General features: G+C 42.5%; 1 protein-coding gene across 1 annotated transcript; it reads left to right on the forward strand.

The window, feature by feature from the left end:
• Positions 1–58: 58 nt before the first annotated feature.
• Positions 59–10365, forward strand: LOC115108121 (ras-related protein Rab-3B-like). The gene is made up of 5 exons (XM_029632108.2): positions 59–824; positions 1569–1793; positions 7688–7806; positions 8094–8218; positions 8710–10365. Exons 2-5 carry the CDS (start codon positions 1569–1571, stop codon positions 8898–8900), a joined length of 660 nt encoding a protein of 219 aa, XP_029487968.1. The 5' UTR covers positions 59–824; the 3' UTR covers positions 8901–10365.
• Positions 10366–10613: the final 248 nt, after the last annotated feature.

The following is a 10613-nucleotide window of genomic DNA, read 5'->3' on the forward strand; positions in this document are numbered from 1 at the left end:
ATAGTTGTTACTTGAGCGATCACTAGTGGTCACATGTTATTCACCTGTTGCGCCCTTTATACCTTGTAATACATTAGAGGTATTGACAATGCCATACTGTTCAAGCGGGGTCTTCATAACATGCAACTGTTGTATGGTTATGCCAATGCAGAGATGGTTTTCTGGTTGTGTGTACTTTGCACAATCAACGTGAACAACATTGTGAAGTGATTTACTGCAACTCAGACCAGTATAAATGTATAGTTATATTTTGACTGGTAGCCTGCCTATTTCATGGATGAGTCATGTAGGCTAATATAATCAAAACCGTGCTATTTCCTGTAATTCCGTTCTGTGGTCTGACAGGCGTCTGTTCCTACAGAGAAGTGCCGGTCTACACATTTGCTCCGTTCCATTCACAGGAGTTTATCTTTACGAAGACTTTTTCTTTACATAAGGAGGTACCGACACTAATACTAATTGTCCTCCCTCTGCAGAATGACTACCGAAGATGGTTATGGCTGTGTAGTGTAGAGCAGGGTTCTCCACTGGCGGTGGGTTTATATGCCCCCACCCTCCAAGTTTGAGGGAAAATATAAAAAAATATGTTGAATTTTCAGTTGGACATAAAATTATGTAAAAACACCAGGAATACGCTTCAAATGATTCGACCCCCCACCACATGATTGGATAAACTTACAGATCAGGACAGAAGCTGATTCATATAGATAATCAAGAAGTGTTTTGCCAACGAGTTGGCTTGTCAGGTGCATTCAGCGCAGTTCAGTCGCCGAGCCAACGAAAGGAGAACGGAGAGAAAACAACCACCCAGAGAAGATTTAGAGGTAAGACACAGTTAATGTCTTGGTATTTTACCGGTTATCTTTATACTTTTAGAATTACAGCAATAACTATGGATCGTAGTCTGACAGCAGTACCATATGACCAAAGACAAATGTCGAATTAGACTATGTATTTGCACCTGTGCCTTAATCGTAACGATGGCAGCAGTTCGATGATGGTTTCACAATCCTACTGTATACACACATGGATGTCTATGGGTTCTCTGAATGAAGATGTTCTCTCATAAATGTTGCAGTTAGTTATAGCTTTAGTCGTACGTTTTGAATAGCCTGTGTGTGTTTTGAATAACGGGCCACACCTGCGGTTTAAACCATTGCCTACATGCATAGTCGACTAACACATGAAAAATGCACTAGCACATGTCTAGACATCACTGTCTGATAAATTCAACTAATATATCCAGTTAACAGTATTGCATATTAAAACCCCCTTTTATTCATTATATAATATATAGGCTATCATAATAAAGGGTACAATGCAACATTCATTTTTCCCCATTTCATGACATTTCTGAGAAATCTGTTCGAGAAGATGCCCCAACAGATAATCAAGATGGTAGAAATGTGGAGATTATAGCCCGACCATAATAGTCCTGAAACCATGGTTTCCTCACCATGGTTTCCTCTGCAAAGGCATTCATTCTTGAGTGAACACTTCTCTCCAACCCCTTTTGACTCATCCACCCATCTGTCTGCACACATGATCAATGCTCCAATGCTCCACAGATGGCGAAGGCAGACCAGCGCTTTGGGCAGAGAGATGGCTCCGACCAGAACTTTGACTACATGTTCAAGCTCCTCATCATTGGCAACAGCAGCGTGGGCAAGACCAGCTTCCTGTTCCGCTACGCCGACGACTCGTTCAGCAACTCTTTCGTCAGCACGGTGGGCATCGACTTCAAGGTCAAGACCGTCTACAGGAACGAAAAGAGGGTCAAGCTCCAGATATGGGTGAGTCGTTGCAGTTGCTTCTGTGCCATTTGACCCAATCTATTCTCTAGCCTGGGTGCCATGCTGTTTGTGCCATCACGCCTCTCCTTGTCATGCCAAACATAACAATGAGTGACAAGGAGTTGACGTTAACAGCACAAACAGATCACGCTATACATTCTCACCGTATGGAATTTGAAGATATTCCATTGCTATTCCATTCTATATCTACGCCTCTATGAATGTGCCATGTGGTGACACAGGTGTCGTTCAAGCTGTCGTTTGTTTGTCACCTGTTTGTAGACAGTCAGTGGGCTTGATAAGACCGCACAGGAGGTAATGATCCCATTCAACCCAGGTCTACTGTATACTGTCAGTCTACATAAACTGTAGTTACATGCTGAAAGCCCACTGCTCAAGATACAGTGCTTGAGTGTACTGTGCATAAGGACTATATTAAGTATGCGCCAATACATACAGGATAAGTAAACATGTTATTATGTGCATAATGATTACATTTTGTCCTTTTCCAGGGTACGCTTTGTTGATCCACTTAGCGTGTTTCTTTGGCCCGAGCGCCACGTTCACAGTCGAAACCCAGTCCTTGTGACTGTCTACAGCCATGACGATGTCACTACTGTACTATAGATAAATGAAATAAGCCGACAGTCATCCGCAACGCACACGTACCCACTCGCACACAGACACACAGAGGAATCAATCGAACACACATCCTTCCTGTCTGTCGGATGTCTCAATAGTAATGCTTCAGACTCGAACAATCTTTCTCCTGCAGGCCCAGGGAGAAAAAAAGAGGCAACAGAAGCTTCTGGTGAGCTTGCATCATCAGGCGATGATGGTTGTCATGGCAGCAGCTCTTCACACTGCTCCCCAACAACGAGATCCTGCAGGCAATTATAGTGGCCCCTTCGGGTGAGCGGGTAGAACCCACGGAGGGTACACAGGGACTGATGGGGGGGGGGGGGGTACAGAAGTGGGGCAACACTGCCAGAGTAAATTGCAATTTGTGATAAGGAGAGATTGATCCGGTCTTTAAATGCCTGGCTTGAGGTGTAAAAGTAGAAGGCGGTGCACTCACACTGTGCACTCAAAACAGCTGCTGCGCTATTGATGTTTGCAGCAGCAACAACAATCTAGCAAAAAGCTACAGTAATAGCACTTGCTTTGTGATGGCAGATAGCGAGCTCCACTAAAGATGGTTTAATGAACCAATAGAATTGTCCAAAACTGCAAGCCCCACCCATCTGGCACTCCAGGCAGGCTAGAGCAAACGGTCAAAGTATTTGAAAGATTTCAAATAGTATTTTGAACCCAGGTCTGGTAGAAGGTGGCCACACATCCAGACAAATGTGTGACTGCGAAGTGGGATGCGGCCTGCTGCAAGTTGTTTTACTTTCTCAGGGGTAAATGTGATGTTGTTAAGCTTACCGTATGCTTGCTTCCCAGTCATATGTTGTGTGGTTTTCGGCAGCGTTCTGCAGGGTGTTTTTTTTCAGCTGTTCGAGCGCACACGTTTTTTTCTTGAGGCTAATCGAAGTTCGGTAGCCCTTCGTCGGTGATTGGTCAACAGTAGGGATTCTTCAATTAAGAGTTAGTTGTCATTCAATGTTTTTCCACTTGAGAAATACTACACCAAATATCTTAGTTCGATGAAAAATTTTACGACTAAGACCTGCTCTGCAAAAAAATCTATATTTATCTTAGATTAATTCAGAATATTTTGAGGAAGTGTATATTGACTATTTGTTGCTATGGCATCTCAAGAGGGACAAACTGTAATATTGCTGTTTTTTTCTCAGACATTCGCCTCGCCGAGTTCTGCTAGGAGTAAACCGAATCTAGTATGCGGACACCTTTTAGTGTGCAACCATTGTGATTGGTCACAGGCGGAAGCGGAGCATGTGTCTATGTTCAGTGCCTTCGGAAAGTTGACTTTACTTTCTTTCTTTTTTTTTACACACACAATACCCCATAATGACAAAGCAAAAACAGGTTTTTAGAAATGTTTGCAAATGTATGAAAAAACAACAATCGAAATATCACATTTACATAAGTATTCAGACTCTTTACTCAGTACTTTGTTGAAGCACCTTTGGCAGCAATTACAGTCTTCTTGGGTATGACGCTACAAGCTTGGCACACCATTATTTGGGGAGTTTCTCCCATTCTTCTCTGCAGATCCTCTCAAGCTTTTTCAGGTTGAATGGGGAGCGTTGCTGCACAGCTATTTTCAGGTCTCTCCAGAGATGTTCGATCAGATACAAGTCCGGGCTCTGGCTGGGCCACTCAAGGACATTCAGAGACGTGTCCCGAAGCTACTTCTGCATTGTCTTGGCTGTGTGCTTAGGTCGTTGTCCTGTTGGAAGGTAAATGTTCGCCCCAGTCTGTGATCCTGAGGATCTCTCTGTACTTTCCTCCATTCATCTTTGCCTCGACCCTGAATAATCTCCCAGTCCCTGCAACTGAAAAACACCCCCACAGCATGATGCTGCCACCACCGTGCTTCACCGTAGGGATGGGGCCGGGTTTCCTCCAGATGTGACGCTTGGCATTCAGGCCAAAGAGTTCAATCTTGGTTCTCATGGTTGGAGAGTCTTTAGGTACCTTTTGGCAAACTCCAAGTTGGCTGTCATGTGCCTTTTACTGAGGAGTGGCATACGTCTGGCCACTCTACCATAAAGGCCTGATTGGCGGAGTGCTGCAGATATGGTTGTCCTTCTGGAAGTTTCTCCCATCTCCACAGAGGAACTACAGCTTTTTCAGAGTCACCTCCCTGACCAAGGCCGTCCTCACCCGATTGCTCAGTTTGGCCGTGCAGTCAGCTCTTGGAAGAGTCTTGGTGGTTCCAAACTTCTTCCATTTAAGAATGATGGAGGCCACTGTGTTCTTGGGGACGTTCAATGCTGCAGAAATGTTTTGGTACCCTTCCCCAGAAGCCTCTGAACTCTATGGGCAATTCCTTCGACCTCATTGCTTGGTTTTTGCGCTGACATGCACCGTCAACTGGGACCTTATATAGACAGGTGACTGCTTTTCCAAATCATGTCCAATCAATGGAATTTACTACAGGTGGACTCCAATCAAGTTGTAGAAACAATGGAAACAGGGTGCACCTAAGCTCAATTTAGTCTCATACTCATGTCAATAAGATTTTTATATATATATTTTTTTTTTTTAAATAAATTTGTAAAGATTTCTCAACCTGTTTTCGCTTTGTCATTATGGGGTAATTGTGTGTAGATTGCTAAGGATTTTTAATTTATTTCATACATTTCAGAAGGCCGTAACGTAGCAAAATGTGGAAAAAGTCAAGGGATCTGAATCCTTTCTGAAGGAACTGTATGTGAAATCCCCATTAATTACATGAGGACAAAGTGCTGGACTGTTTCCTACGTGTTTCTGCTTATGTGCATTTGCCACATGAATGAACAGAGAGGCAGTGAAATGGCAACAAATCAGCATCTGTGCAAAACAAGCTTTCCATATTTAGATGGGAAGAAACCCCACAGCCAATTCCATTCTGAAATAGTTACATTTGGAAAAATGGAAGCTCCCGTTGGGACTATAAGAAATTGACTCCCCTGAAAGTCACTTTAGATGAGGGGAGATTAGTGGACATGTCTTTGGGTATGGGTTTGATTGAGTCTTTGAGTGGCTTTATTATGATTAGGGAGCTGTTTGTGTGGTAACCTGGTCACAGGTCTGTATTTTGTTGTGTTGGTTGTATGACCATAGGAGTTGGCTATATATCACAAACAGATCTGGAACCAGCCTATTGGGTAAATATCACCCACTTACACATTCAAACCTCTCCTTCCCTTACAGTTAAATAGCCAGGACACAAATGATGTCAATTGATCAGAAGCATCAGAGGCCGTATGTAGGTCTTTCTATAACTAGTGAGCATTTCCTAATCAGGACAGCTTGCTACAGATTTTGTTACAGAGTTCTCTCATCATGCCCATACACAAACTTGCACTCTAGGTCCTACGACAAGCTAGAGAGACACGACCCTCCAACACCATTCTGTTTCACAAGGCAACCAAAAAGAAGGAGCTGGCTGTCGTTGGCTACCCCTCCAACCCTCTACGCCCTCAGTTTGAGAGGCTTCCCTCTGGCCGGCACTTCAGAATGCCCATGGCCAAGAAGAACGTGTTCAAACATTAATTAGTTCCTTGTGCTGTTGGACTACTAAATGCAAAGTAAATTGTACTGTATATGTACTTATCGATCTAGTGCAGTTGGAACAGCGGTCGGATGTGAGTGAACGTATTAATGTCCTCTATGTTGTTAGTGGACGCAACATGACGGACTGATTGGTTTAAATGTGTACGATGTGAGAATGTATGTGTGTGTGATTCTTTTAACGGAAGTTGATGCCGAAGAAAAATGTCCATCCTGGATGGACAATAAAGTTTTATTCTATTGTAAGTCTCTTTTTATTTTTTTAAACCTATGTTTAACCCTTTGTAATGGTTGGTGTCTTGACAGAGCTGTCCAAAATCGTGTGGCATAATACATTACTTTTCTGTCCTTGCATTTATGGCAGTGTAAGTTGTAACTCTGTTACAGTGTAACTCTGTTGCGGTAAAACCATGCGTGGTAATTATGAGGACAACAACATCTGATGTTGGCTTCAATTTGGCTTTCCATGCACATTTTTTTTCAATTTTTCCGTTACTTTGTCATCATGAAAACAGCAATGGTGAGATTCAAATGGTGAGATTAATGCTACCGCTATACATGGGATTTATTATGTGTGCTTGCATCGGCCACGTAGGCTGCAGAAAAATCGGCATGCATCCGATCTATTTAGTCAGGCAATGTCCACATTATTCTCACATATTTTAGAATGTAATAATAATTTGAAATATCAATGCATTGGCAAGGCCAATTTTTTTCATTATTCATAAAGTGGCCTACTTTACTTATTTATTTATTTTACACTTTTCCCATGCTTTTTGGGAGGAGGTGGGGTTCTATATTAGTCCCTATAGGTACAATTATATAAATTATACAATTGTATAACACTGAGGTTCTTGAAAATGACATTTACGTGCTTGAAAAAGTCCCTTAAAGTCCTTGAATTTGACTTGCCAATGCCTGTATGAACCCTGCTTAAAGGATCCCGGGCTATAAGTGGAGTTATGGGTGAATTTGCATATATTTACTTTTATTCCTTACGTACACTTGTGGGGCATCATGGGAATTATTTTTATTTTTGTTTCAAACCATTTTGAAATGTTCATCCCAATGTCACACATTGGCCCCATTATTTATAGATTACATGGACAAGAGGGCGGATGATCCAAGAACAGCACTCCTACTCTGAGATGCTTGATACTCCCCCCCCCCCCCTCCCAAAACGATGTAAACCATACGCCACGGCCGTTTTAGTCACCAGTTCTCAACCCAATTAAACACTTATGGGGGATTCTGGAGCGGCGCCTGAGACAGCGTTTTCCATCACCACCAACAAAACACCAAATGATGGAATTTCTTGTGGAAGAATGGTGTAGCCTTACTCCAGTAGAGTTATTGACACTTGTAGATTATATGCCAAGGTGTATTGAAGCCGCTCTGGCACATGGTGGCCCAAAACCCTATTAAGACACTTTACGTCTGTTTGTTTATTTTGGCAGTTACCTGTATAACATCATATGCTATGGAACCGGGCATTTGTGTTAGCAGCTGGCTTATTTCTAACATGCAATTTTCTCTGGTAGACAGTGGTTCTTTAACATAGCACAGGGTCCTATTCATTAGTGCACACCCTGTTTCAGCCTGTTTGCTTCTGTTTGGTTCCTAGTGAACACGACTCAGGGAAAACGTTCTTCTATCATATGATGATATATGAACTGTAGTAATAATACATACCTATGCCTGTCCCCTAGGATACAGCAGGGCAGGAGAGGTACAGGACTATCACCACCGCCTACTACCGTGGAGCCATGGGCTTCATCCTCATGTACGACATTTGCAACGAAGAGTCCTTCAACGCTGTACAGGACTGGTGAGTGGTCTGAGACACCAGGGCTGCATCTCTCAATACTTTAAAATGGCTTCCTTTGCTGATCGCCTACTTTCATTACTCACCACTAGTGAAAAGACCCTGATTGGAGAAACCGTGTGTGTGTGTGTGTGTGTGTGTGTGTGTGTGTGTGTGTGTGTGTGTGTGTGTGTGTGTGTGTGTGTGTGTGTGTGTGTGTGAGCCTGTGTGTGAGCCTGTGTGTGTGTGTGAGCCTGTGTGTGTGTGTGAGCCTGTGTGTGTGTGTGTGTGAGCCTGTGTGTGTGTTTCAGGGCTACCCAGATAAAAACCTACTCGTGGGATAACGCTCAGGTCATCATGGTGGGTAACAAGTGTGACATGGACGAGGAGAGGGTAGTGCCCGCAGAGAAGGGCAAGCACTTGGCTGACCAATTAGGTGAGTTAATTGGTGGTGTTAATTGCCTTAAATTGCACTCTGAACTACCATACTGTCATCCAGCTTCTGTAATTTCTGGCATGCCTGTGGGTGCGTTAGCCACATTTTCCTGTTTCGCATGAGATTTTAATTAAAACCACACTGACGCATTGAGGTGGTGAACTAATGGTGTCTACACTAGTCAAGTTGATAAAACTCTGTAAAGTCTTATCCCCAGGGGCTGTATAAGCAATCTGCATAAGTTCTTCCTATAGATGTTATTAGCATTGCTCTAGTCTTGTCAAGAGTTGGTTTGCAAACCAGTCTACACATTTAATGTCTATAATGTGTCATGTATGTGCTTTGCACCCCATATTGTGAAGGCAAGCTATTCCCCGCTAGGTGTTTCATTCAGTCATCTTCTACTAACTTGGTAGAGGAACACGCAATAACGCCCTGGACCAGAGCTATGTACTCACCATGCCGTATGTACTCATCCTGTCTGTCTGCAGGGTTCGAGTACTACGAGGCCAGCGCCAAGGAGAACATTAATGTCCGCCAGGTGTTTGAGCGGCTGGTCGACATCATCTGCGTCAAGATGTCCGAACGAGTGGACGTGGAGCCGCCTATGGCCCCCAGCATCAAGACCACAAGGCTCACCGACAAGCCCCCCCAGCTACCTCAGAAGTGCACCTGTGCCTGACTCACACTTATAGGGCCGAGCCAAGCCGAGCCGGGCTGGGCTGGCCTGGATACCCATCCACCGTAGTTGCTGGAACCGTGCTGCAAAGGACAATGTGAAAAGAAAATGTTCAGAACAGTCCGGTTCGAGACGGCCCTATAGCGTGAAATAGATAATACTGATTTGGTCACCCAGTTCTCCCCTAATACACTTGCCATTCCACTACTGGTCTTTTCCTATTCTCAGTCATTAATCTATTACAAGTTCCACCAACCTCTTTCCAAAGGTAGCTCTCCATACAATATATTTCATGACTGCAAGCTCCCAATAACTACTACTACTACTACTACTATTACTTTAACATTACATATCTGTTTCACCCCAATAGCTTTGACCTCCAGCTGGTTCAGAGGTCAGAGAACCTTAAGCAGGGTTATACAGGTAAGCACAGCACTGCCTCTCTCCTCCTCCAAACAAAAGTGGCTTCACCACCGCACAAAGAAACACACACAGCTGTTCACGTTACGAGTTTACACGGGTGAGGAGATAAGCCTTGATAGCTGCAGAAGTTCCGAGTCATTTTGTCTCGTGCTCTTGACCGTCCTACCAACGTTTCACAAGCACTAAAGCTAAGACAAGCGAACGTAATCTGCCCCGTTGCTTTTTCATTCTCAACCATATGAAGGGAGTAATAACACTGATAAAACGACAAGATGGCCAATACGTCTTGCACCACCAACACTCAGCCAATGCCAAGTTCAGGGTGTTCTGACATTCTGAGGGACTATAACGTTCTAGAATATAGATGTTCATTGAAGAGCACAACCTTTTCCCTCCTTACCCTTCAGCTAATATAATCTTGTAGCCGTCATGTCAGCCATGTTTACAATGTTTATTTCATGAACGTGTGCGTTTTAGAAAGCAAAGCATATACTGTATAATTGAGTGTTCAGTTGTAACGGTTTTATTAGTGTTTGATGTATCTTGGGCAGATGTGAAATATTTAAATCATGTAATGTCAACTGAGACACATCGAAATACTTTGTGAAATGGGATAAAAACAGAAAATATTGAATAAATGTGTTTAAAAAATTATGGATTATAACCTAATGATGACAATGTGAAACATGCTTTGCCAAATCTTTATGTATCGCATAGTAGCACGTTTTTATGTGTAACTTCCCACCATGTGTATTTTCGTTTTTTTATTGAATTGCTAGATTTGCAATAACGCTGACAATGTCTTAATATAATTATTTTCTAAGTAAATTAGTAAATTATAGAGTTAGAATCTATAATGGTGTTGCTGAATTTATTTTTATGCTGTATCATGGGAAGAAACATAGACCATTTATGTAAACGTGTTACAGTAAACTCCCTGAACAAATGGGAGAAAAGCACAAAGTGATTGTACAAAATATTGTGAATGTTTGTATATTATAGGTAGATGCAATTTAGTATATTAAAGCACAAATCTTTACTTGAATTCCTTCATTTTATTTATGGGCTATTGAAGTCTGTAATATTGGTTATTTGGCTTTTATTGGTCACATACACATGGTTAGCAGATGTTATTGCAAGTGTAGCGAAATGCTTGTGCTTCTAGTTCTGACAGTGCAACAATATCTAACAAGTAATCTAACAATTCCACAAAAACTACGTAATACACACAAATCTAAGTAAAAGAATGGAATAAGAATATTTACATATCAATATATGGATGAGAAAAAAAAG

This window comes from Oncorhynchus nerka, linkage group LG24, assembly GCF_034236695.1.
Source record: "Oncorhynchus nerka isolate Pitt River linkage group LG24, Oner_Uvic_2.0, whole genome shotgun sequence".
NCBI lineage: Eukaryota > Metazoa > Chordata > Actinopteri > Salmoniformes > Salmonidae > Oncorhynchus > Oncorhynchus nerka.

What these genes read in the sequence shown, in the direction of transcription:
- LOC115108121 (XM_029632108.2), top strand. Translation starts at nt 1,569, where the DNA reads ATGGCGAAGGCAGACCAGCGCTTTGGGCAGAGAGATGGCTCCGACCAG. An exon ending in GGGTCAAGCTCCAGATATGG is followed by an intron (nt 1,794 to 7,687) that starts GTGAGTCGTTGC and finishes CCTGTCCCCTAG; the next exon opens with GATACAGCAGGGCAGGAGAG. An exon ending in TTCAACGCTGTACAGGACTG is followed by an intron (nt 7,807 to 8,093) that starts GTGAGTGGTCTG and finishes TGTGTGTTTCAG; the next exon opens with GGCTACCCAGATAAAAACCT.